The 27,716-nt window shown below is 42.1% G+C and overlaps 2 protein-coding genes and 1 pseudogene across 7 annotated transcripts in view; 1 reads left to right on the top strand and 2 right to left on the bottom strand.

The window, feature by feature from the left end:
* The first annotated feature begins 1,753 nt into the window (after positions 1-1,753).
* On the top strand, positions 1,754-22,845 carry Sirt1 (sirtuin 1). 2 transcript variants are annotated; one of them, XM_052164516.1, is made up of 9 exons: positions 1,754-2,239; positions 3,782-3,898; positions 5,055-5,296; positions 8,934-9,086; positions 15,340-15,487; positions 16,122-16,201; positions 17,013-17,199; positions 19,019-19,573; positions 20,987-22,845. In XM_052164516.1, the coding sequence occupies exons 1-9, from the start codon at positions 1,837-1,839 to the stop codon at positions 21,313-21,315; spliced, it is 2,214 nt and encodes a 737-aa protein (XP_052020476.1). In that variant the 5' UTR covers positions 1,754-1,836; the 3' UTR covers positions 21,316-22,845. The 2 variants fall into 2 exon arrangements, with proteins under 2 accessions (XP_052020476.1, XP_052020477.1); XM_052164517.1 differs by lacking the exons at positions 1,754-2,239; positions 3,782-3,898 and adding an exon at positions 14,758-14,881 and having other exon boundaries at positions 5,201-5,296.
* On the bottom strand, positions 9,798-11,960 carry LOC127670039 (40S ribosomal protein S25-like; annotated as a pseudogene).
* An 893-nt stretch (positions 22,846-23,738) lies between the features above and the next one.
* Positions 23,739-27,716, bottom strand: part of Herc4 (HECT and RLD domain containing E3 ubiquitin protein ligase 4) — a 70,930-nt gene continuing 66,952 nt past the window's right edge. For all 5 annotated transcript variants that reach the window (XM_052164510.1, XM_052164509.1, XM_052164511.1 and 2 more), the window contains 4 exons: positions 26,873-26,955; positions 25,349-25,532; positions 24,796-24,898; positions 23,739-24,342 (listed from right to left, as the gene is read on the bottom strand). In XM_052164510.1, the coding sequence (XP_052020470.1) occupies positions 24,134-24,342; positions 24,796-24,898; positions 25,349-25,532; positions 26,873-26,955 (579 nt within the window). In that variant the 3' untranslated portion in view covers positions 23,739-24,133. The remainder of the gene's footprint in view (positions 24,343-24,795; positions 24,899-25,348; positions 25,533-26,872; positions 26,956-27,716) is intronic.

Raw genomic sequence — 27,716 nt, forward strand, 5'->3', positions numbered from 1 at the left:
CAAAGTGAAAATTGCTTCACTTTCCTGATCTTGCTGCCTCTAGCTCTAGAATTTGGGGAACCCCCCTGTAATTGAGCCCTAATGACCCAAGTGGATACAGGTGCTCAGAATTTCATAGTAACTACAAAGTGAAGGGGCTTAGAGTTGTGAAGAAACTAAGGATTTTTTTTTTTTTGATTTGTTTTTTTTCCAGACAGGGTTTCTCTGTGTATCCCCGGCTGTCCTGGAACTCACTCTGTAGACCAGGCTAGCCTCAAACTCAGAAATCTGCCTGCCTCTGCCTCCCAGAGTGCTGGAATTACAGGTGTGCGCCACCGCCCGGCTGGATTTTTTAAAAAAATCATTTAAATATATATTTTTTTATGCTGGGTTTGTTGGTGCACATCTTTAATCCCTCGGAGTTTGAGGCCAGCCTGGTCTACTGAGTTCCTGGACAGCCAGGGCTACAGAGAAACCCTAGCTCACAAAACAACAACAAAGAGAAATTTTATGTGTTTGGGTCATTTGGCTCGACGATACACATCTGTCTTAACAAAAGAGGGCGTCAGTCCTGAAGGTGTGAGCTATCATGTGGATGGTGGGAGTCAAACCTAGGCCTCTACAAGAGCAGCAAGTGCTGTTAGCTGCAGAGCCATTTCTACAATCCTAGAAGATTTATTTTTTTCTGAGACAGGGTTTCTCTGTGTAGCCCTGGCTGTCCTGGAACTCACTCTGTAGACCAGGCTGGCTTCGAACTCAGGAATCCACCTGCCTCTGCCTCCCAGAGTGCTGGGATTAAAGGCGTGCGCCACCACTGGCTTGCCTAAGAGGTTTAAATGTAGTGTCATGTACTTTAAACCTGAGTAGCCGATTTCTCATGGTCTATCGGCTTTACATTTCATTTTAGAGGTGAGGTCTTAAGTATTCCAGGTCTTTTTTCAACATCCCATGTCGCTGATGATTACCCTAGACTTACCCTCCTGCCTCCCTCTCTCTAGGGCTTCGGGGTTGTCTGGCAAGGGTGTCTCCACAGCGGAGCTACAGTCTCAGTCTGGGTCCTGTCATTTTTAGAGATGATTAAAAAACTAGGTTTAGAAAAAGTTCGAGCAACGGCTCAAGTCCCAAGAGCCAGGCCCAACTTGACTCTTAACACAGAAGTTTGTGACTAGCCAACCGCCCCCGCCCCCTCCACTTGCCCCAAGAGATGAATTTTACAAATGGCTAAAGCGAGGTGCAGAGGACCTCGTGGGTCCAGAGAGCAGATGGGCGGATCCTCCAGCGCCAGATCCTTCCAGAGGGCACAGGCCCTGGGGGGGAAGGGGGGGTCTGGCTCTGGCATTCCACCGCACTGGATAAGGGAGGCTGGGGGGGACAACGCCAACTCCAGCGGAGACCGCGGGGGTAAACTGAGGAAGAGCTGTCGCGAGGCCCGCGGAAGGCAGGTGGAGGGAAGGCCGGCGGAGTCGGCTTCCTCTCTGCCTCTCGGCGAGCGGAGGCGAAGGCAGGCAGGCAAGGTGCGCGCAAGAGGCCCAGGTGGGCACCAGCGACGGCGCAGTCGCAGACCGGAGGCACCGCGGCGGTCCCGGCCGAGCCATCGCCGCCGCCAGGCCGCGGAGTGGGAGCCCGGGCCGCCCTGGGTGGGGCCGGGAAGGGCCCAGGCCACGGGCGGCGCCCGGCCACGTGACCCGGCGTGTTGTGGTCTGGCCCGCGTGGGTGGCGGGAGCGGCGCGGGGGCGGGGCGGGGCGGATCACGTGACGGGGTTTAAATCTCCCGCAGCCGAGCCGCGGGGGCGCCAGTGCCGCGCGTCGAGCGGAGCAGAGGAGGCGAAGGCGGAGGGCCAGAGAGGCAGTTGGAAGATGGCGGACGAGGCGGCGCTCGCCCTTCAGGCCGGCGGCTCCCCTTCCGCGGCCGCCATGGAGGCCGCGTCGCAGCCGGCTGACGAGCCGCTCCGCAAGAGGCCCCGCCGGGACGGGCCTGGCCTCGGGCGCAGCCCCGGCGAGTCGAGCGCGGCGGCGGCAGTGGCCACCGCGGGGTGCGAGGCGGCGAGCGCCGCGACCCCGGCGGCGCTGTGGCGGGAGGCGGCAGGGGCGGCGGCGAGCGCGGAGCGGGAGGCCCCGGCGAGCGCCGCGGCCGGGGACGGAGACAATGGGTCCGGCCTGCGGCGGGAGCCGAGGGCGGCTGACGACTTCGACGACGACGAGGGCGAGGAGGAGGACGAGGCGGCTGCGGCGGCGGCGGCGGCAGCAATCGGCTACCGAGGTGAGTTCGCGCGCGCGGCCGCGCAGCCGCGTCCCTCCGCGTCCCCGCCTGTGACCCGGTCCCAGGTTGCCGGGGGCCCCCGAGAGCTCCGCGGGCTCCGCGGCCGCGTCGGCGCGGCTCGGCCCTGCCTCGGCCGCGCGCCGCCGAGCTCGCCGGCCCTGCTGCGGAGCCGCGCGCGGACTCGCCGCTCGCCTGGGCCGCCTTGCGCTGCTGCGCGCAGTCGCCGGGGCGGCAGGCTCTCGCACTTTGTCGTTCGAGTTAAGTTTGCCCTCCCTCGTCTTTTACCAAAGCGCCTTGATTAAAGTTGTGTTTTTTTTCTCGCGACACACTTTGGTTTGCAACTTTGGGGCAGTCTCGTGGATCGACCTGCGATGGCGTGTGCAAACTGACACCTGTGTTGCTGCTGCTGCTTCTTCTTCTTTTTTTTGATGGACCTATGTCCTTTTTGAAGTTAGAAATTTTAGTAGACCAGAGGTGTTTCGTGAGGTACAGTCTTAAAAAGTAAGGAAATGGCTATTCTTAAAAACATTACTTTTCTGCGATTGCATTTGTCACTTTGGTATAGAAGAGTGATAGTTGTACAGTACTTTAGTGAGTATTTTTTTCTTTTTCCAAAATTATGTGCTCACAACATTTTTAGATTATTTTTTATATATCTGAAATTCTGAAACAAACCTGCTGGGTTTTGCTCTATTGACTCCAAATGTTTGGCTTTTTTTGTTTGTTTGTTTTTGTTTGTTTTTTGGTCTTTTTGGGTTTTTTTTGTTTGTTTTTGTTTTGTCTTTTTGTAATAATGTCACTTACGGTTTTCCTGAAAAGCTTTGTCCAGAATTTATCGCAGTCTATCAAGTGCCCTCCTAGACGTTTGTGGACCATATTAATGGGACATTGGCCATGAATTAAGAAACAAAACATTTTAGGGACTGGAATAGTAAATAGCCCTTGATTTCAGCTATTAAAAGGGAAACAAGTCGTATAAAGTATGTTTCATGTTCTTTAAAGCATAAATTTACCAACACCCAGGAGGCTGAAGCAGGATTGCCACTTGAAGGGCTACAGAAAGAGACTTTCTCTGGTTGGAGCAGTGAGAGCACAGCTAGGGGCTGATTTTATCTCAGTGACATTTAGAGGTAATTTTTATTTGATGCATTTCATGAAGTTGTGTTTCTCTGTCCTGGGTATGGGACCCAGAGCCTATTTTGAAAGCATGCTTCTGTTGGGCATTTGTGTGTGTGTGTGTGTGTGTGTGTGTCTGTCTGTCTTCGATTTGGATTTTTAGGTAGGGTCCCCGTTTAGCCCAGACTGGTCCGGAACTCACTATTTTATATAGGTCAGGCTGGTTTCCAATGTCTGTGCCTTCTAGGTGCTGGAATTACAGATGTGTGTGCTTGTATGCTTTTCTGGATTTTTGTTTTTGTCTCAAGAAACTGCGTGTGTCTCACCATAGAGGCCAAACGGGCCTCAGTACCTGGGATTGCAGGTGTGGACAGCAAGGCCCAGCTGGGGATTGTCTCTGCAGCAGCTCTTTGATCTCTTTAACAGACAACCTCCTGTTGACTGATGAACTCATCACTAATGGCTTTCATTCCTGTGAAAGTGATGATGATGACAGAACTTCACACGCAAGCTCTAGTGACTGGACTCCGCGGCCGCGGATAGGTATGCTTCAGGCATGTGCATCTTTGAAACAATCGTCCTCCCTCCTTTCTTCCCTCCCTCCCTCCCTCCCTCCCTCCTGTCCTTCATTTTTGAGACAAGATATGTCATGGCCCAGGCTAGTTTGGTCACTCTGCCGTCTTTGCCCCAGCTTCTGGAGTTTATCTCACCCAAGGCTCTTCTTGACTTTTTCTTCTCTTTCTTTCCTTTCTTTTCTTCTTGATTTCTTTGACATTTTCATGTATTCTATGATGGCTTTAAACTCCTGGAGTCTAGGATGTAAGGCTGACATTGAGCTGATGTTCCTGACTTTACCAGCAACCCAGATTATAGGGATTATAGGTGGACTGTGGCCATGTCCATTTGTCAGTGGCTGAGTTCCTCACCTGTCCTTTTTCTTCTATACATTGTTTTTGCTTTGTATGCACCAGTCTTTGGGGTTTTGTTTGTTTTGTTGTGGTGGTTGTCGTCTGCTTGCTTGTTGAGAGAATCACTTACAGCCTAGACTGGCTTGAACTCATTGACTGACTGTGGACCCAGCCCTTACTAGCCTTGAATTTCTGATCTTGTAACTAAAAGCTGGGGATTACAGTTATTTGTTACCACTCCCACAGCTGCTTTTGTATCAACTTTAAATTCTCTGTCACCTTTACCATTTATATTTAGTTGCTCAGGTATTAGTAAGGTTTTTTTTTTTTTTTTTTTTTTTTTTTTTGCCTCCTGCATGGTAATCCCTAGTGGCTCACCAAGTCCTCCTAACCCTGAAAATACTTAAATATCTAAGCTCAATCAAAATATCTTGACAGTCCAGGCAGTGGTGGCATGCACCTTTAATCCCAGCACTCAGGAGATAGAAGCAGGAGAATCTCTTGAGTTCTAGGCCAGCCTGGTCTACAGAGCAAGTTCCAGGAGAGCCAGGGCTACACAGAGAAACCCTGTCTCAAACCAAACCAACCAACCAACCAAAAAAAAACCTTTAGATCTAAGCACTCCCTCCCCAAACTCTGTATTAGTCAGATCTTGTTAGGGACATGACACGAAATACCTTTAAATTGTATTCTTTGCATAAAAATGTATATATTGCTAATTCATTGCTTGAAAAAAATAGAGCTATTTATTAGAAGTGGAATTGATGTGAGTCTTTCTTCCCTTAATATAGGTCCATATACTTTTGTTCAGCAACATCTCATGATTGGCACCGATCCTCGAACAATTCTTAAAGATTTATTACCAGAAACAATCCCTCCACCTGAGTTGGATGATATGACACTGTGGCAGATTGTTATTAATATCCTTTCAGAACCACCAAAGCGGAAAAAAAGAAAAGATATTAATACAATTGAAGATGCTGTGAAGTTACTGCAAGAGTGTAAAAAGATCATAGTTCTGACTGGAGCTGGGGTATGTAAGATGCAGAAAAACAGTAAAGAGAAAGCTAGTATATATTTTATTCTTTTTCCATCTAATTTTTTCTGCACTTGATGTAGCCTTTGTTCATAAAAACTGATGAAAGCAGCACTTGCTAAACTAGTTCAGTGTTTTGAAAAGTTTGACAACTTTAAATCTTTGTATATTTATAGTAAAATTGGTAAGTGGAATTATGTTTTTTTTTATCTTTTATTTAAGATCCTATGTGTGAGTGAGAGGGAGAGGGATAGAAGGAGAGGGAGGGAGATTTTGCCTACATGCATAAATGTGCCTGGTGTGCCTAGTCCCACAGAGGCCAGAAATAGGTGTTGGGTTCCCAGGGATTGGAGTTAGTCAGTCGTGGGTCACCATGTGCTGGCAAACCTGGCTTCTCTTCCAGGAGCAGCAAGCTCCCTCTCCTCGCTTTCTCCCTTCTGGATGGACTTGTTTGGTTTTAATTTTATGTGTATGGATGTTTTACCTGCATGTATGTTTTTGTACCATTGTGTGATGTGTCCAAGGAGTCCAGAGGCATCAGATCCTCTGAAACTTGGAGTGATAGATGTTTGTGAGCCTCCCAAGTCCTCTCCAAGAGCATCAAGCCATCTTCCCAAACCCTGGAGTTCTTACATATCATATCCTGGCTCCTAAATAAAGATGACTTAGAAAGAATCAGATCCTTTTGAAGTCTGGTGGAGAAAATTTTCATTCTTTCTTTCTTTTTTTTTTTTTTTTTAAGATTTTACACACATACACACACGCAGAGTAGATATTTATAGACACACCAGAAGAGGGCATCAGATCCCTTTACAGATGGTTGTGAGCCACCATGTGGTTCCTGAGAATTGAACTCAGGACCTCTGGAAGAGCAGTCAGTACTCTTAACCAACCACTGAGTCATCTCTCCAGCCTGGGGAGAAAGTTTTCATGGAAAAAGTAGAAAATTAATATTGGGAAGGTAACATTTTTACCTTTTCTTCATTTTAATTGTAAGATTGTAGAGATTTAGCCTTTTTCATTTGTTTTGGTCTATAACCTAGTCATATTGGTTGTTTAGTATGTTAGACATTATGTTAGCAGCCAGAGCAGTTTGAGCAAAGTGAAAAGTTTTACTGATTCAGAGTCTCAGTTGTGGGTGGGAGAGGCCGTTGAGCATGCCAAAGCATGTCAGCTGGGGCGCTCAGCCCCAGGGCAGGGATAGGAAGGAAGCCTACAGCTATGATTGACACAAGGGCTTGCTTTTTATTTTTATTTTTATTTATTTATTTATTTTTATTTTTTAGGGAAAAATGTTAAGTTTTGTGTTTGGGTATGTGTGGTTTGTGGGCTATGGCCCCTGTGGGAGTCTGTCACCCAAGTAAGTGGCTCGTTTCCTTCCTTTGTCTGCCTTTGCTTCAGGCTTGGTCAGACGCACCTTAGCTGCCTGAGCTCTTCTGTAGGCACCCAGTTTTACTATTCTTGAAAGGGCCTGGAACTTGGCAGAGATCCCCCAACTATTGGGATCATTTCTGGAATGTACTACCATGCCTGGTTTTCTTTTTTTGAGTTGGTCTTTGTAGTCTAGGATGATCTCAAACTTGCAGCAGTCCTTCTGTTTCTGAAGAATTGGAATTAGGGGTGCATTCTATGAGACAGTTTTTTCTTTCATTCCAAATTTAATGAATACTGTAAAAGTGGAACGAAATAAAGCTTTTTGATTCCCCTATTGGGAGTGCTAAGATTTATCTAAAGAAAAAGGATTGCCGGGCGGTGGTGGCGCACGCCTGTAATCCCAGCACTCTGGGGAGAGAGAGGCAGGCGGGTTTCTGAGTTTGAGGCCAGCCTGGTCTACAGAGTGAGTTCCAGGACAGCCAGGGCTACACAGAGAAACCTGGTCTTGAAAAAAACAAATTCAAAAATCCAAAAAAAGAAAAAAAAAGGATTAGAGCCAAAAGTTTTGTAATTTTGTTTATTTAGAGACAGTATCACACTATATAGCTCTGGCTGGCCTAGAACTTCCTTTGTAGACCAGGCTGACCTCAAACTTGTAGAGATCCAGTCCTATTATTCAGCCTCACAAATGCAAAGATTAAAAGCCAGTGCCATCATAGGTCATTATTTAAAAAACATTGTGTAGCTATGTGAGGCAGAGACAGGTAAATCTGAGTTTGAGGCCAGCCTGGTCTATAGAATGAGTTCCAGGACAGACAGCTACACAGAGAAACCTTGTCTTGAAACCCCCTCCACTCCCAATTTTTATTTTATTTGCTTGTATGTGTGTGGTGTGTATGTGTGTGTGCACACACGAGGGTGTCAGAGGACAGCTTGCAAGCATTCTTTCCTTACATGTGGGTCATCCATTATGGTAGCCCTTAGCTGCTGAGACATCTCACTGGCCCTTTGTTGTAATTTATTATTTTCGCTGCTGGAGCTGTGAACCTGGGACTCAAACCACATGTCAGGCACAGACAGTCCACAGCTGACCTACCTTAGCCCTTACTCCCTACATTCCTTAGGGTGGCTACCTGAACTTAAGAGATCCTGCCTCAGCTATCTTAGCTCTGACTGTAGACTTGTGCCACCATTCTGAGTCTTATCATTACAATTTATAACTAAAAGTACATCTTAGCTGGATATGGTGATGCACTTCCTTTAATCCCAGCATTTGCCTTTCAGGACCTTAGTGACTGACCTCAGCATTAGGATGTAGAGACAGGCAGATCCCTGGAGCCCAGTGGCTACCCCACCTAACTAAAGATAATGAGAAGCTAGGTAGTCCATGCTTTAATACTAGTACTAGGGAGGCAGGGGCCGGTGTGTGTGTGTGTGTGTGTGTGTGTGTGGCACCCTGACAAACAAAAGAACCCATAAATAAGTAAATAAAGAATATATTCTTGGGCTAGAGAGATGACTCAGAACTTAAGAGGTCTTACTGTTCGGCAGGGCCAGCTTCAGTTCCAGCACCCATATGGCAGTTCACAACTGCATCATTAATGCTTTCTGATCTCTGTGGACACCAGGTGCCTGTGTATGTACATGGAGGCTTCCCTATGTTCATATGAAAATAAAGTCTAATAGCTTATGAAAAAAACAACAACTTTGCTCTGATATGTGGTAACTCCTGGACAACATACGAAACCTCCCCCCCCCCTTTTTTTTTTGGAGAATGATTTTGCTGCTGTGATTGTCCCCAGGTAGTCTTGGAAATCAGAGCCCAAACAGCCCTTCAGTCTCCCTAAGTATCTTTCTGAGACTTCAAGCATGAACCAGTCTATAATACAGTATTGAAAGAAGTTTCAAAGCTTCAGTATTCTTGAGGTAGTAAAAGCTGGCCATGCGAGAAAAGTTTGGAATGATTGTCTGGTAGAAAGTCTTACCAACTTTTTGGTTAAAAAAAATGGAATTGATTTATTCCAACCAATCATACTTGTTTTAGTTTGTTTGAATGCTCAAATTAGCCCACTTAAAACAGTATGTGGTAGATTTAATTATACTTATTAATTTATGTATTTTACCTGTATTTGAAATTAGAGGGCTTGTGGAATTTCTGTTCAAACTTTGATTTTTCATCCCTTACCACTAAATTGTATGTGCTAAAGGTACTATGAAGGTAGACAATTTAGTGGGGTGAATTATGTCTTGTGTATTTCAGGTTTCTGTTTCCTGTGGGATACCTGACTTCAGATCAAGAGATGGTATCTATGCTCGCCTTGCAGTGGACTTCCCAGACCTCCCAGACCCTCAAGCCATGTTTGATATTGAGTATTTTAGGAAAGACCCAAGGCCGTTCTTCAAGTTTGCAAAGGTATCACAAGTTTTTGTCTTTATGAAAAAGAGTTCTCATGTGTAGGCTTAAATTTACATTCATTGCCCAGTGACTTGGAGGCCACCAGTGTGGTGGCTAGAACTTGAGTTGTTTTAGGACTGATTTAAATATGTACTTTTGGTCTTTGCCTGTGTGTCTTGTCCACTCTTGAAGTTTGTAGATTAGATAAAAATGACTTGTTTTCATTTTAATCTTTTTTTCTGAGTTATAAAGGTTATAGGACGTACTGTGTGGTATGTTTTATAGTGGACTGGTTTTAACATATTTATCTGTCTGAAAATGACCTTTAATTACTGAAGGCTAAGATAGCATGTTTTGGTAAACATAGGCAACCCTCTAGTTTTTCTAGTTCTTAAGTCAGTTGTAGCTGCATGTGGCTATTGAATACATGTAATGACACAGTGGAGGGCACACTTACTGGATTTTAAATACTTTGCTAAAGATAAGTGAAATATACTAATTGCACTTATTAAATCCCACCTAACAAGCAAACAAATATGTTTGGGAATATGTTCAGGCGTAGTAATACATTCCTGCAGTTCCAAGATTGGGGGGGGGGGGGCCCGGGCAGACAGGAGACCTGATGGGCAGCCAGGGAGGGGCTACATCATGAGACTCAGCTTCAAAAACAAAGCAGGAACAATTTTTTATTAGGCATATGAAAATTTCACTTTTATGTGGAACCAAAAAATGGAACACTTGGCTCCTGTGTTTTCTGTGCAGCTCTGCTATAGAACATAAAATTGATATAAATTGTCCTGAGATTTTAGTCACTAGAAAGTTTGCAATTTTTTTTTTTTCAGTTTAATCCTAAGTTTTTCTGTTTTGATGTAGGCCAGGCTGGTCTTGAATTTTGCTTAGCCATGGATGGCTTTGAATTTCCTGAGCCTCCTGTGTCTAACTCTCATCTGTTGGGATTATAGGCAGGAGCTACTATGCCTGGCTGTAGTTCACTGTTAGGAATTTGGAAATACATTTGAAGGGCTCTTGTGATGCTTTAGAGACTCTTAAAATGTTTCATCTCTGGAGGGGTGGAGTGGCGAATGGTGTGTACATGCCACAGTGCACCTGTGGATGTGACAGGACTACCTTAGTTTAGTGGTTGGGCTTCCCACAAGCGTTCCTGACTAGAACTCAGATCAGCAGATTTGGCAACAAACTTGTCCTCATCAGTCTATCTCCTATCTTGTAAGCCCCCAGGCTGGAAAGGCTGTCTTCATAAAGAACCTTCATAGAGTTGTGTGTGTGTGGGGGTGCTCTGACTCTTGCCTTAGCATCCTGGGTGCTAGATTAGAGGGAGGCCATACTGTGCAGCTAAGGTGTAGTATTGGAAGCTGTTTAAAAGAACACCTGTCAAAGGTTTTTTAATGGATGCAGGACTCTGGTGTTTGATGGTGTTCAGTGTATTTAAGTAGACACAGATTTAGGAAGGAAAGCAGGTAACTAAAAATTACTTTCATTTTACACAAGCATATCTGGTTAGTGACTATATGTTAGTATCCCCACAATTTTTCTTTTTTTCATTTGATTTAATAAAGTTTTATTTTTCCAAATGTACAGCTGATTGAACCTGTTCATGCATCTTCACCAGCAGCTGGGGTGTTTCCATTCTTTGTGTTTCTGGTGTAAATTATTTGGGCTCTGTGCTTTGTAACCAGCTTGATTAGTCCTTTACTAAGTAGCTCCTGAAGGGCTGCCATGGCCAAGAACTGCTAATCTTGAGTCTCTCAGAGACCACGGCTGGAGTCATAAGCTTGCAGTTGGGAACTTCCTTAGAGTTTGTTGTGTGGAGCTTTGTCAGACAGGATGACATCATTCAGATTGTCCCAACCACTGCCTTTGGACCACTTCTTCTTGTCCTTGCCAACAGATTTATCTTCTGGGTCTTTGTCTTTTTTGGCCAACTTTCTGGCATCTTTCTTCTTGTCTTCTTTTGGGCAGCATGGCAGAACTCAGAGAGTAGTGTGGACCACTGCAGCCTCACTAAGATGCTGGGAAAAAAGTTGTGGGGAAAAAAAGGCCCCACAAGTTTTTCTTGTAAATTCTATGTTGTGAGTTGGGGAAACTGTATTGTCAGAATTAGTAGTCATTTTTTTTTTCACTATTTTACCAGGATTGTCGAGTGCAGATACATATCTAAAATTGAAAGTTCTATATGTTTTTACATTTAGTTATTTACTACTAGGTGTATGGGCAAGCATTACGTTGTTCCTATTTAGGGGATTATGAGCTCCAGTGAGCTTAGCTCTCCAACCCTTTAATGTCCCTAATCCCAGGGTTCAGGAGGTGAAGGCAGAAGGATCTCAAGAGTTAAGGCCAGTCTCTGCTAAACTCTTGAGTTCTGGGCCCTCATGGGTCACAGAGTGAATGAGTACACAGTGGTAAGAGCAGTTTTAGCACAAGGCCCCCCGATTTTGCTACTCAAAAGGACACGTGCTAAAGTATGTTTTCCCCAAATTTTAATTGGGTTTATAAGGCAGGCTGGAGGCATAAAAAGTAGCCTTTAATAAATAAAAAGATAAATGGGATCATCAAAGTGACCTTACTTTATGGATGATATTCTATAAGTTGACCCTAAAAGCTTCACCAGAAGCTTTTCTATGTATCACTTAACAAACATGGGTGAGAAGAAAATCTGGAAAAAGTCTTCATAGTTATCTCAGACGAGAGGCTGGAGAGATGAGCCAGTGGTCATGAGTGTGCCTGCTGCTGCTTGCACATTTCAGAGGTCAGTCTCCAGCATCCATGTCCAGAGGCTCCACACTGCTGTGTGTCTGTCTCCCCAGTCCCAGTGCAGTCCTGTGCTGCTGGCCTGCAGCCCTCCACGTCCCTGGCACCTGCACTCACCCACATTCTCACCCCAGACAGACAGAAGTAAAAGCATTAAAATAGGGGCAGTTAAGAGCACTTGTTCTTGCACAGAGGATCTGGGTTTGGTTCCTACCACCCACATGGTGGCTTGCAAGCATCCAGAAGTCGTCTTCTCTCCAACTCCCTTTCTGGCCTCCTTGGGCACCAAGCAAGCATGTGGTACATTTATATTACCTTCAGGCAGAACACTCATGCATATAAAGTTTCTTAATATAAAAAATAAAAGGGTTAGGTATGGTAGTGCAGGCCTTTAATCTCAGTCCTTTGGAGTTAGAGGCAGGTAGATCTGTGTCCTGGACGAGCTAGGGCTGCTTAATAAGGCCCTGTCTTTAAATCAGTTTTATCCATATGAACTGTATAAACAAGAAGAATGTGTAAGGCTCTACATCATCATATGCATGTTCAGGTTCAGTAGGAATTAGTTCATAGGTTCCTTAATTGAATTTTTTTTTAATTTGGTTAGTCAAATTTGCATACTATCAAAAAATTTGCTTATTATCTGATATGTGATGAAATATTATATAATTCCACATGAGTGATGACCTGTGAATTACTTAAGTGGACAGATAAATGCATATTTTTATGGTATACATTATTTTGTATAGACATTATAGAATGGCTATATCGTTAGTAACATCCATTACCTCACATATGTATTTCTACTGTTACATTAAGACATTGTAAATACACAATGCTAATAATTGTAATCTCTAAGTTATACAATAGATGGTATAAACATTGTTCTCCCTCAGAGATTGTCTGCTTACTAGCTTCTTCCCAATCTTACTCTACCCCATTGGCTGAGGATTGTTAATAAATGGGAGCTGTCACGTGAACACTTTTTTGGGGGGGGGGGTCTAGACAGTGTTTCTCTGTATAGCCCTGGCTGTCCTGGAACTCACTCTGTAGACCAGGCTGGCCTCGAACTCAGAAATCCCCCTGCCTCTGCCACCCAGAGTGCTGGGATTAAAGCTATGTGCCACCACTTCCCGGCTTTTGAGTCATTTCTATGACAGTCATGTCTGCTTACATCTCTACATTTTCTCTGAGACCATAAAGCCTAAAATATTCACTGTTGTGACCATGCACAGAGTATGTGTTCTGTTAAAATTAAATATCCTTCAAGAGGTAGCTGTCAAAGAGTTGAGTGGCGTTAATGAATGAAATAAGTACAAGGAGGGTCATATTGTGTGGCGTGGTATGCAGTGCGCGGTAGGTGTGTGCATGTCACAGGTGGTGGCTACAGGTTGACTTTGGGTGGTCTATCATTGCTCTCTCCATCGTAGAGAGGAGAGCAGGACCCTGCAGGATGGTTCGGTGAGTCCCAGTCCCGTTTGTGCCTCCTGCATGCCGGAGTTACAGTGCTGGTCCTCAGGCCTACAGTGTGAATGAATACTTCCATTGCCCCAGTCTCTCCAGACCTTCACTTCTTCTTTATGTGCTGCTGGGATTGAACTCTGTGCCTCCCATGCCACCAGCCATCACTTCATAGAACGGGAAATTTAGGTTATAAATAAACAAACTCAATTGCTTTCCTATGTTCTACAGCTAAGATTGGGTGAATTTTTTACTTTTTAGGGGCTGTCTACCTCCAAGTGCTGGGATTAAAGGTGTGTGCCACCAACACTATGCAGGGTATTATCTTAAAAAAAAATTAACCTTTTGGCTGGGCAGTGGTGGTGCACGCCTGTAATCCCAGCACTCTGGGAGGCAGGTGGATTTCTGAGTTCGAGGCCATCCTGGTCTACAGAGTGAGTTCCAGGACAGCCAGGGCTATACAGAGAAACCCTGTCTCCAAAAAACCAAATCCAAAAACTTTTGATTTCAGCAGAATAGCCCAACATGGTTAGTTCTTAAAAGCCTTTAGGATGTTTAGACTTGAGATGGGTAACCTATCCTTTTTGATTTGGAATAATTAACCCATACCTTATAAACTCTAAGCTATTTGATTAGCTAAAAACTACAGCAGAATTTTTAGACTCAGTCTATATAAGGCAAGTTTTTCATTAAAAGTTTTTAGAATGTTTTGAATTCATAGAATATTTCTAGCTGTTTCTTAGTGGGATTACGGGCATGAATCACTCAAGCCAGCTTCATGAGTGATTTCTGTATGCATTGTAATGGAGAGCAAAATTATAGACCAGTACCATTCATATGTGCACAGAACTTCAGCTTTTGCTTAATACAACCAGCAAGAGTACACCCTGGTGACTGGCTTTGTTCATGTGTGTCATGGATTACATTTTAGATCATAGGTGAGAGTGGGCCCTCTCACTCTCTCAGTGACTGAATATTCCACTGTATGGTATTGATGGACATACAGGTGTGTTTAGTTTTTGCTAACATTATGATGGGTTAGATAAAGCCTATAATGTAAGGAAACAAATAATGTAAGCTACTTTAAAGAAAAAGAAAAAAGAAAAAAGAAACTTCCTTGCCACAGTCACTTACTAAATGAAATTGAATAAGAACAGTATCAGAAGTTTGGAGGACAAGGGGCTGGAGAGATGATGGCTCAGCCATTAAGAGCACTGGCTGCTCTTCCAAAGCACCTGGGTTCAGTTCCCAGCATCCATATGGCAGCTCACAATTGTTTTTAACTCCAGTTCCAGGGGATCTGACACCCTCACACAGACATACATGCAGGCAAAATAACAACACATATAAATAAATAAGTAAATAAATAAATGTATATATTTAAAAAGTTGGGAGAACCAAAATTGATACTTTTTCTCTGATCTTTTTGCCATGTGTATATCTGAATTCTTTGTTTTTAAAGAAGAAACAGCATTGAAGCATTATTTGGGGGGAAAAACACACACACAAAATCCAGCAACTCAGCATTCATGAGCAGCTCTGTTCTATACCAGTATGTGCCTGTGCAGTGGAAGGAAAGCAATTTGGTAAGGAAATAAAACTTCAGCTTTAAACTCCCAGAAGGTTAATATTTTTCAATGATGAATCAAAAAGTTTTACATAATTCATTGACAGCCTTTTTTTTTAGTTGTGAAGTCACCATACCTTTAATATCTGTAATTTCAGTGTAAAGTTTTCCCCTTTTTCCATAAAGAAAAACAATATGAATTTGCAGCCAACAAAATTTAGATGTACCCAAGGTATGTATTTCTTCTGAATCGATGTGTTTATGGGTCATGTTATATTGTACTTCACGGGGCCATGTTTACTAACTGCTTAGTTTTCATATAGTAACAACTTGTTCTAGAGGCTTTAAAAGGTTCACGTATTTTGGTTATTACAGTGCATACATGGGGGTTATCGTTAGCACCTTTCTGCTGTATATAAGCAGGTATCAGTTATGCTCCTTTTGTTAATGTGAACTTTTCTGCTTTGCCTTACATAGGAAATATACCCCGGACAGTTCCAGCCGTCTCTGTGTCACAAATTCATAGCTTTGTCAGATAAGGAAGGAAAACTACTGCGAAATTATACTCAAAATATAGATACCTTGGAGCAGGTTGCCGGAATCCAAAGGATCATTCAGTGTCATGGTTGGTAACATCAGTGCCTTTCTGTGGGGTGCTTACTTTAATAGAATAGTCAGGCTTAGGAAGAAGCTGCTATCTAGTCACGAGGTTAAGCATTACTTTGATAATCTTGAGTCTACAAAATTGAAAAGGACACAAAAATAAAGCTGACGGCTTCAGATGTGGTGGGTGTATACTCTGATAACAAGTTCAAGACTAGTGTTGGCTACACAAGGCACAGCCAAGCTAAGGTAACTCAATTGGAACCTTCCAGCTGCAGAGTTTTAGCACTGGTAGAGTTATGTTATTGCAAATAATAAAAATAAAATAAAATAGAGGATAAGGACTACATATACATGTATTAACTATATCACATGTATTCCTTACAAGACTTCACAGAAGAATTCAGGTCAAAGTCTTCATGGTGGGGTTGGAGAGCATTTAAGAGCATTAAGAGCACTGGCTGCTTTTCCAGAGGTTCTGTCTTCAGTCCCCAGTACCTACATGGTGGCTCACAACCATCTGTAATGGGATCTACTGCCCTCTTCTGGCATGTAGCAGTGCATGCAGATACAGTACTCATGCATAAAATCTTTAAAAAGTCTTCATGGAGTTAAGCCATTAATAGTCCTTCAATAAAAATTATATTTTGATTTAGGTTCCTTTGCAACAGCATCTTGCTTGATTTGTAAATACAAAGTTGATTGTGAAGCTGTTCGTGGAGACATTTTTAATCAGGTAATTCATCTCGTTTTAGGAATTGTGTAAACTTTACTTTTGGTTGAGGTCATCCTTTTTCCACCTTCTAGAAGTACATGTCATATAGAAAGAGTGTTAGAAATTCTGGTGTAAATAGTTCTTTTTCTTCTACCTTAAGTAGAAGATCCCTTTGCAAGAAGAGAATGTTAGAGCACACTTGAAGGCTGAGGGCAGGGCATTGTGAGAGTCAGGCTAAGCTGAGCTGGATAGCAAGAGTCTCATTTTAAAAAAAGTTTATGCTGCTCAGTTAGTAGACTATGGCTGCTTAGCATTCGTAGTCCTGAGATTGCTCTCCTGCACCAATAAATCTGGTGGGTGGGCACATGCCTGAAATGCTAACATTTAGGAGGTTGGAGAATAAGAAGTTAAAGATCATAGTCACCTACAAACAAGTTTGAGGCCGGCCCTCATTACATGAAACTCTTTTACAAACCAATTTAAAGTCCTCCTTAATACACCGAACTAGTACCTCCTTACAATCTAGGCCTAAAACAGGAGGCTGGGTCACAAGTTGCAGGGAATGCTTCTGCAATTAGTCTTACAGTAAGATTTAAAACACTTATGAAGTGAAGAGAGATCAGGCTACGGAGGTCAGAGAGTCAGTTCTCAATTTCTGACGGTTAAATTTGGTTGTCAGGTTTAGTGGAAAGTGTCCTCACTTGGTGAGTTGTCCCCCAGGCTCCACTCTGGCTCCACAGTAGACTCTATCCAATTTATGCCTGCATAGCTTTTGTTTGCTGGGAATGTTGCCGAGTGCTAACCTGGGCTCCCTCGCTCATGTTCTGTGCAGGTAGTTCCTCGGTGCCCTAGGTGCCCAGCTGATGAGCCACTTGCCATCATGAAGCCAGAGATTGTCTTCTTTGGTGAAAACTTACCAGAACAGTTTCATAGAGCCATGAAGTATGACAAAGATGAAGTTGACCTCCTCATTGTTATTGGGTCTTCACTGAAAGTGAGACCAGTAGCACTAATCCCAAGTAAGTTGATGTGTGGGTTGTGAGTTGTGGGTCTGTGGGAGATGTGCGTGCTGTGAGGTGTGAATCTGTGCGGGAGATGTGCTTTTACTGTTTTTAGTTAGAGAATAGTTGAAGGTCTGAGCTTTACTTTATAGATATCTTCATAAAGTGACATTTTGGTTTGGGAATGGGGCTGTGAAGACAGACAGACCTAATATCAGATTTTACTTGTAGTTCATATAAAATCAAAGCAAAACTGACTCATGCTTTTTAGCAGTGTGTATATTAAAGTTGCAGAGTCAGCTTTAATTCCATGTAAAGTCTCTTATTTTTATTTTATGTGTGGGGGTGTTTGCCTTCATGTGTGCCTACTTTGGCCAGACAAGAATGTTAGGTGTCTCCTCAACCCCCCAGACAGTGGTTCTCAACCTTCCTAATGATGCAGCTCCTTAGTACAATTCATGTTATAACCCCCATGATAAAATTATTTTTTGTTACTTCATAACTGTAATTTTGTTAGTTATAAGTCACAATGTAAATATCTGTATTTTCTGACGGTCTTAGGCAACCTCTGTGAAAGGGTTCTTCACCCCCAAAGGAGTTGTAACCTACAGGCTATGGAATATGTGCAGTAGCCCCTCATAGTTATTTTATGTGCTTGTGTATAATAGAAGTGTGTGTGGATGCTGAATTCCAGAGATGGATTGATCAGCAGTGAAGAGCACTATTCTTGAGAGGACCCAAGATGAGTTCCTCACACCCATATGACAGTTTGTCTCCAGTTTATAGGGGATCTGGTGGTCCGTTTGGCCAAGTACTCACATTATACACTTAATGGATGGAAGCACATAACACACCTCCTACACACACACACACACAAAACACACTCCATTTCTTGAGACAAGATCTCACTATAGTTGGCACTGGATATCTATGCAGACTAGGCTAGCCCCACATTCCAGTCTCCTGAGTGATGGGCTCAAAGGTATGTGCTACCATTCCCATCTTTGGTGGCCAGGAATGGTGGTATATGCCTGTCTGTAAACCATGTGGTGCAGGAGAGTCAGGAGTTGGATCAATATTTCTACTTAGCAGATTTGAAGCCAGCCTGGGAGAGATGAAAAAAAAAATAGTGCTATTCTGTAATAGCTGCAGTTCCATATGGACATTTGCTTACGTCCAGTAGTTCAGCCTATTGGCCAACATAATCCCAGAAGGTGAATTTTTTAAATTGAAACCATTCCTCCATGTCCAAGTTTCTGACTTCTTTTGATTTGGTTTTGGTTTTTGAGACAGGGTTTCTCTGTATAGCCCTGGCTGTCCTCGAATTCAGAAATTCACCTGCCTCTGCCTCCCAGAGTGCTGGGATTACAGGCATGCGCCACCGCCTGGCTAGTTTCTGTCATTCTTGATATCCTCAAACTCACAAGGATCTACCTCCCTGTTCCCTCCCAAGTGTTAAAGTCATAAGCTTCCACAACCAGCTAATTTTTATTTTTTTTAAAGCTAATTTAAAGGATTTTGATTTAAAAGTTTAAGCTTTCTGAACTGCAACACCTGGGATCTCAGCTTTCTGAGCCTGGGACAGGACTGCCATGAGTTTAAGACCATGGAATAGCATAGCCTCAGTGGGAGGGAAGTATACTGTTTGTTATTGAGAGGAAACTAACTGATTTAGAAATGTAAAATGCTTATAATACATGTCTGTATCCCTGCCTGACCCTTTGTTGTTGTTGAGACAGCGTCTCATTGGATCCCAGTGCTGGGATTAACTATGCCTTTGACAGTTGGAGTTATAATCGTTACTGTTTTCTAACTCCCCTTTTCACCCTGTTTTTAGGTTCTATACCCCATGAAGTGCCTCAAATATTAATAAATAGGGAACCTTTGCCTCATCTACATTTTGATGTAGAGCTTCTTGGAGACTGTGATGTCATAATTAATGAATTGTGTCATAGGTTAGGTGGCGAATATGCCAAACTTTGCTGTAACCCTATAAAGCTTTCAGAAATTACTGAAAAACCTCCACGAACACAAAAGGAACTGGTTCATTTATCAGAGTTGCCACCAACACCTCTTCATATTTCGGAAGACTCAAGTTCACCTGAAAGAACTGTACCACAAGACTCTTCTGTCATTGCTACACTTGTAGACGGAGCAGCAAACAACAAAGTTGATGGTTTAGAAGTGTCTGAATCAAAAAGTAGTGTGGAAGAAAAATCACAAGAAGTACAGACTTGTAGGAATGTTGAGAGCATTAATGTGGAAAATCCAGATTTCAAGGCTGTTGGTTCCAGTACTGGAGAGAAAAATGAAAGAACTTCAGTTGCAGAAGCAGTGAGAAAATGCTGGCCTAATAGACTTGCAAAGGAGCAGATTAGTAAGCGGCTTGATGGTATGCGATGCTTTTTGTTGAATCACTTTCCAAGTACTGTGCTCAGAGAAAGGCGACTCCCAATGTCAGATAACTGTTTTGACATAAGTTGACAAGGTAGTGCTATGTGTTTGTGTGTATTAAGTTAAAGGAAGTTAGGGTGATCAAGTTCCCAAGCAGCTAGGGAACTTGATCTCTTGACTGAGTTAAATCCCCAAGAGTGGGTTTTGTTCTGTTCCCCTACCTCCCCAGCAAATGATGGAGACTGGATGCTCACTGTGGGTCAGTTTATGATCTTACAGGGTGGGTTCTGGGTGGGAAAACCCAGGGTCAAAGATGTATGTATGTATGGCCCCAGAAGGTAATTATGTCTGCCTTAAGGCTGTGTGTGCCCTCCACACTCTGGGCTGCCTTGTTTAAGATCTAGAAAACAGGATTCCTATCAACTGTTAACAAAGGCGGGCTAGTCTACTTTTTGGAGAATCCAAGATACTATAAGTCCTGATTTAGGCATAAAGTGTGGCAGAATTTCCTTCATACCTCATAGGAACTTTTTAAGATAGTGCAGATAACACTATAAGATAAAAATCTATTTTCCATACCCTATACATACACCCAACAGACTTAAGACAGGGCCTCATTATAGCCGGAGAAATCTGCTTTTGTACCTGAATGCTGGGATTAGAGGCACAACATCTGCAGTTTTTCTAACAATTATCTGGCACTCTTCCTTCTCTCGAGTGCTAGGATTTTAGCTATGAGCTGTCACAGCCTAGCCAAGAAATAATTATTGATAAACTTAACTGCTTCTATCTCCCTAATGATTGGATTACAACTATGTGCTGCCATACATGGTTTATGTAATGCTATGTATGATCTGTACTCTATCAATAAGCAAATTTTAGTTGAGTAGAACACGGCATACTAAATTTTGGAGATACACTACTTTTGTCTGAGATTGTAAAAACAGGTAGTAAAATGTTTTAGTATTGCTGAAGCATATAATACACCACAAAATATCCTGATCATAGAAGATTTATTTACATGAGTACCTACACGACAGAAAAGGATATCAGATTTGTGCTTTTAACTGTTCAGCCATCTTGTCAGCCTAGAACCCTGTTAGACAGTAGTTTATCCTGAAAATGGTGGCAAAGAAGTGATTTAGTTAGATGACACAACACTGCCCCCTTATCTTCCAACCTCGGGACAACATGATGGGAGGCCTATGCCTTGGGAGTCCCACATGGCCTAAATCTGCCCCTTAGAACAAGCTTTGGAAGTATGTATTTGAGCCGTTGAGTATTTGAATATGTATTTGAGACTTGGTGAGTTCCAGGCAAATATGTCTCATGAGTTATATAACAAGCCAACAAGTTAGGTGTACCTAAGTGACACTTAGAATTCAAAGTGTTTTTTACTTCTGTATTTCAGGTAATCAATACCTGTTTGTACCACCAAATCGTTACATATTCCATGGCGCTGAGGTATACTCAGACTCTGAAGATGACGTCTTATCCTCTAGTTCCTGTGGCAGTAACAGTGACAGTGGGACATGCCAGAGTCCAAGTTTAGAAGAACCCTTGGAAGATGAAAGTGAAATTGAAGAGTTCTACAATGGCTTGGAAGATGATACTGACAGGCCCGAATTCGCTGGTGGATCTGGATTTGGAGCCGATGGAGGGGATCAAGAGGTAGTTAATGAAGCTATAGCAACGAGACAGGAATTAACAGATGTAAACTATCCACCGGACAAATCATAACGTTTTTGAAGCTGTCCAGGTACAGGAATCGCTCCACCAGCATTGGGAACTTTAGCATGTCAAAATGAATGTTTACTTGTGAACTTGAACAAGGAAATCAGAAAGATGTATTATTTATAGACTGGAAAATAGATTGTCTTCTTGGATAATTTTAAAATTTCCATCATTTCTGTCTCTACTTGTGCATTCAGCACTCTGTTAGTTGACTTCATCTTCCTTTCAAGGTTCATTTGTATAATACACTTATATGTATATATAATTTCTTTTTGCCTAATGAGTTTCAACATTTTAAAGTTTCAAAAGCCATTGGAATGTTAATGTAAAGGGAACAGCTTATCTAGACCAAAGAATGGTATTTCACACCTTTTTTTGTTTGTAACATTGAATAGTTTGAAACCCTCAATTTCTGTTCTGCTGAACTTTTATTTTTAGCACAGTTAACTTTTTAAACACTGGCATTTTCCAAAACTTGTGGCAGCTAACTTTTTAAAATCACAGACAACTTGTGATAAGGAAGTCAGCATCGTGTCTGGAGCACTCAAGTGGGAAGCGTACTGACTGCATGGCATTAGTACTTGGCCGCAGACATGGTAATGTGCAAACAGGCCCCTGAGACTAATCTGATAAATGATTTGGAAATGTTTCAGTTCTAGAAACAATCGTGCCTATAGGTCCCCTTAGTTTGAATATTTGCCATTGTTTAATTAAATACCTATCACTGTGGTAGAGCCTGTATAGATCTTCACCACAAATACTGCCAAGATGTGAATATGCAAAGCCTTTCTGAATCTAATAATGGTACTTCTACTGGGGAGAGTGTAATATTTTGGACTGCTGTTTTTTTCCATTAATGAGGAAAGCAATAGGCCTCTTAAAGTTCCAAAGTCATAAAATATAATTTCTAACTCAACCAGAAAGTACATTGTTGCCTGTTGAGGATTTGGTGTACAAGGTTTAGCCTTGTATTATGGAGATGAATACAAATCCAATAGTCATGAAACTAGTTCCTATTTATTTAAAAGCTTAGCTTGCCTTAAACTAGGGATCAATTTTCTGAACTGCGGATACTTTTAGCCTTTCAAACAGTGCACACCTCAGAAGGTCAGTATTTATTTTACAGACTTCTTTGGAACATTGCCCCCAAATTTAAATATTCATGTTGGTTTAGTATTTATTACAAAATGATTTGAAATATAGCTGTTCTTTATGCATACCCAGCTTGGACCGTTACTGCCAGAGGAGAAAAGTATTAAGTAGCTCATTTCCCTACCTAAAAGATACCTGAATTTATTTGGCTACACTAAAGAATGCAGTATATTTAGTTTTCCATTTGCATGATGTGTTTGTGCTATAGACAATATTTTAAATTGAAAAATTTGTTTTAAATTATTTTTACAGTGAAGACTGTTTTCAGCTCTTTTTATATTGTACATAGACTTTTATTGTAATCTGGCATATGTTTTGTAGACCGTTTAATGACTGGATTATCTTCCTCCAACTTTTGAAATACAAACAGTGTTTTATACTTGTTTTAAAGTCTTATATTAAAATTGTCATTTGACTTTTCCCGTTAACTTCCATTGTTCATAGCATACCAGCCTAACTTTAGTTGTTGTCACTAAAGTTAAAGTCTACCTTACCACATTTTTGTTACACCTGAGGATGTTGGTTTTCTAGTGTCAGAGTGACTCTAAAGCTGCCATGTAAAAGACAACCTGGCAAAGAAAGTGGAGAAATGGTTTAATGGATTCATTTGTGGTTCTCCTCCCGCCCCGATTTGGAAAGGATGCCAAATGTGATGACTGTACAGTGCCTCATGGTATAGTGTGAACACTGCTTAAGGGTGTGTGTCCCAATTAAGCATTGTTAGGCAAGAGTCCATTTAGTGAATAGCTCAACTTCACCTCAACAATTCAGAATAGTGTTGGCTGCAAAATGAGATGGATTCAGATTTACAAAAGTTTAGAGACTGTTGAGCAGTTACTGCAGCATCTGCATCTAGACAAACCACCTATGGAAGTATTTTAAGCTTTTTATGGCATTTTTATTATGGTTGCACCACATCACCTTAGTTTCACATTTATTAATGTGAGATAACTAAGCAACAGTGCCATAAGGTTTTCTAAGCACTGAAAAATTAATACTGCAGCATCAGTAGCTTAAGCTGTAACTTGTGATTGTTTCTCACAGTGGCCACTTTTTATTTGTCAGCGGGTTCTGACCACCTCACCAGCCAGCATATCTCAGGACTCAGAAGAAGATATAGCTACAAGTTAAGTAACAATTTAGGTCTGCATGGACATTTATTGTAGCAAAAGACTGTTTCTACCATGCTTTTATAGATTAAATTCAGTCTGACTTACAGATTCTAATTTTTTAACCCTTAAAACTCAGTTCAATTACAACCATAGAAACTACTGGTATCTGAATGTCACTATTTTATTACAAAATTTTTATTTACAAAATGGAAAAATAATCAAATGACTATCGGCAGGCCATAGTTTTCTTTACCCAGTGATTGAAGAAACATTATGCAACATTTCCATGCACCCACAGGTCATTTCTGAAATATGCAAACTCTTAAAATTCCTGTTAGTAAAACTTTAATGTATTCACAATACTTGTATGTTTATGAGGCTGAGGACAATTCATGGTTCTGTACAGTTTAGTATTAATGTTCAGTTTTTAATTTTTGGCTTTCATCAGTACAGTAGTGAACAATTTGTAAGTAAGAATTACAGAAGTAACTCTCACTGTGCAAGAAAAACACGAGTGGTTTGGTGCCTTTGCACTAAACAGAAAAGTCAGAACTTCAAGGTCATATTAAACTGAAGCCTTCATTGTGATCAATAGCTTGGATCAGTTTACACCGTAGGGTTTCTTTCTCTGTATATTTTGGGAGATCTAGAAGATTAAAACAGGTATGGGAAACCGGGAGATAGCTCTCACCACCTCCTGTTGACTGGATGACTAGTTTCAGACTCTTCATACCAAGAATGGGAATTCGATCACTACCTGTCAAAAATACTGCCAAGGAAAACGATTTAGACAACACAGTGACCACAGTCTAGCTTTGCATTCATTATTTTAAATGTAGTAAGTATTCAATAAATTCTTGATGAACAATGACAAATGCATTTGGGAGAGCCATTTAGAAAACTGGTTAAGCCAGAACAACTTTCTGAAGTTCTCTCCTACCAAACCTGAAGTCCGGCTTCACTTGCTAAGCTATGTTTCCAGTACTCTCTAGTCCTCCAATACTGTTTCTTTGAAACAGCATCTCAGGCATTGAGTTGCATGGACTTCACTTCTATAGATAAAGCTCTAAAAACTTGAGAGGATCTGACACACCCTTCTGGCCTTCCAGGACACCTGTATACATTATACATTGAATATGTAAATAAAAATCTTAATAATGAAGACTAAGCTAATACTTTAGATTCTTGTCTCAGAATATACAGTTAGTTAGAATATACTTACACAGAAATTGTTTCTTCTTTTCTAGTGGTAATTCATGAAACACTTCCCAAAAAATTTTTATCGTGGGATGTTCTGCCCAATACTCTCCTTTGTATTCTGTATTCTAAAAATAATACATTTTCTTAGCATTAAGGAGTATTCCATAGACCTAGTTTAAGAGTAGGAACTATTGCAATTTGAAGATACTGACTCCCCAGAAAGCGAAGAACAAACATCTTTGTAAGTAAGAATTTACTGAAAGTACACTGGCTGGTTCTATGTGTCAGCTTGACACAGGCTGCAGTTATCACAGAGAAAGGAGCTTCAGGTAAGGAAGTGCCTCCATGAGATCCATCTGAGGGGCATTTTCTCAACTATTGATCAATGGGGGAGGGCCCATTGTGGGTAATACCATCTCTGGGCTGATAAGAGCAACAAGTCTTTTCCTTTTGTAGTCTTCTCCCACCAGGGTGGGCCTGACCTTGGGGTAGGGTTCCTATAGGTTTCCCAACCTCAGCAGTGCCACCATAGTGGTCTTGCTTTTCCACTCTTGACAGGATTGGCTTTTCCTTACCTTCTCCAGTTCTTTCCAATCATAATTTGTATTCCCAATAACCATTGCTTGCAATTCATTAGGCTGGAAGAGCAGAAGAACTTTTCCTCCACAGACCTTATGAAAGCCCGCATGGAAAGCATCAAATAAAGATGCCACTGATTTGTTGAAAATGTAATCCACATAGGCATCAACAAACTCCTGCCTAGAAGTAAGAGCACAGCACAAGTCACATGCACCATTTATGGAGAATATCCAATACGTATAATTACATTTTTGCTCCTTCACTTCTTGCTACTTTCAACTAAACTCAGAAACATGAGTAGAGTTTATCATTATGGGTAAAATGAAACCAATCCCAAACTGCACCAAAGCCTGTTCATTAAAAATAAAAAACCAAACTCTGGAGACAGGCAGGCGGAGCTCTGAATTCCAGGCCAGCCAGGGCTATGTGGATACGCGTCAAAAAATAAAAACATAAAAATCAAAACCAAACCAAACCCAACAAGCAAACAAAAACATCTTAAAGATGATCCTGAAAGAATGCTTGCCTGGTGGTGGTGGTGGTGCACGCCTTTAATCCCAGCCCTTGGGGAGGTAGAGGCGAGTGGATTTCTGAGATTGAGGCCAGCTTGGTCTACAGAGTGAGTTCCAGGACAGCCAGGGATACACAGAGAAACCCTGTCTTGACCAAAACAAAAATAAAACAAACAAGAATTCTTAATACGTATTTCTTAGGTATTGTGTAGATTCCTTGAAAACAGAGATGAAAATCTACTTACTCTGAGTAGGTCAGAGCTGACCCAGGACTCTAACTTCCATCCTCCTGGCCCAGTAGTTACAGCAGGCTGGCTGCTGAACTGAGTATTTTTTGATGATCTGAGAATGCTTTGAAATTATCTGATAGCCAATTGCCTTACTCTGAAGATATTTTACATTAGAAACAGCCTAGAAATAATCCCAAGCGCCTTATACACAACAACAAAAACCCCAGGGTCTCTCATAGACCAGGCTGGCCTCAAACCAGACTGCTTCTGCTTTCTGAGTGCTGGGATTAAAGGTGTGCATCGTTACTGCCTGGCTCCCTTAGTTAGCACTTTCTAAGACTGAGTTTTAACTCAGCATCTGAACTGCTGTTCTGTAACATAAACTGGTGTCTTGTGTATTCCAGTCCATCTTGCATTTCCTTCTCTGATTTGCTAATCAGTGGCTGTCATTTCCTTTCAAACCATGTCTGCTGTTGTTTCTTCTCATTTCTCATCTATCTTGTTCGTTTTGGTCCTTATACCTTAAAGGTGATTTCACGAGCAAAGGCATATTACTTTCCCATTCAGTGTTCAAATGTTATGTATGGTGTTTGAACTATGAGACAGGGCATCATTACACAATCCTAGCTGGATCAGAGACACCAGCTGCCTTAGCCTCCTGAAGTGCACTACCATACACAAACGTACAATAGTGCTTTAAGTTGTGGCATTTTAAGTAATATTAGAAAATGCCTACTAACCCTCATCACTTCTTCAGAGTCCAGTGCAATCCACTTACCGATTCTGTTTGTTAACAGCGGTGTCTGCACCATTCAGAACCAGCTCTTTCACTTCTGTTGCACCGAAGTTTTCAACTGTGATCTAGAAATTTAAAAAAGTAACATCTTCTCTCATTAAATATATAAACTAAGAAATATGAGTCAAAATTATGCTACCAAGAGCCCACTCACAGATCATTAGAGCTGCAGGACTTTTCTAGTTGTCTGACACCCACAGCATCCAGGGATACATTACCAGTAACTGGTTAGCTAAGTGCAGGCACTTAAGCCTTCCTCAGGACATAGTAGAAAGGATGCTGTCTTGAGGACCAAGTAGAGCTAACAGGCCGTCCCACCTGCCCCAGCCCTGCACTTCCCCCACATGAGCACACTTCTCGTGTGCTTCTGTCTTGCTGATTTGATACACATTAATTTGGTTTACTAAAACCTTTTATTTCTCTTACTAGTCTGCTGTTTTTTGTATCCACATAGTACTAAGGTGGGACTGGGCTGCTGAGTACGAACATACCCTTTCCTTTAGTCATGAAGGAGGAGAGACTAAGGACACAATAGTACACTACCCAGGAATCAACAAACCTACCATCCCTCCCCACACACATCAACTCCACAAAAGTTCTGAAAGTACATGGCAAGTGGCTCTAAAAACCCAGCAGAGTATGACAGAGGTTGTATGACAGAATGATATCAACAGACAAATAAGCTGGAAAGAAAGCCAAATTACAGAAGCTGGAGAAAGGGCCCAGTGGGTGGAGTGCGTGCCTGCAAGCCTGTGAAACTGAGCTGGACCCTCAATGCCAAGCAAGGCCGGCACTGTGGCGCTATGGCCAGCCAGTCCAGCAAAGG

Source organism: Apodemus sylvaticus, chromosome 19 (assembly GCF_947179515.1).
Source record: "Apodemus sylvaticus chromosome 19, mApoSyl1.1, whole genome shotgun sequence".
Taxonomy (NCBI): Eukaryota; Metazoa; Chordata; class Mammalia; order Rodentia; family Muridae; genus Apodemus; species Apodemus sylvaticus.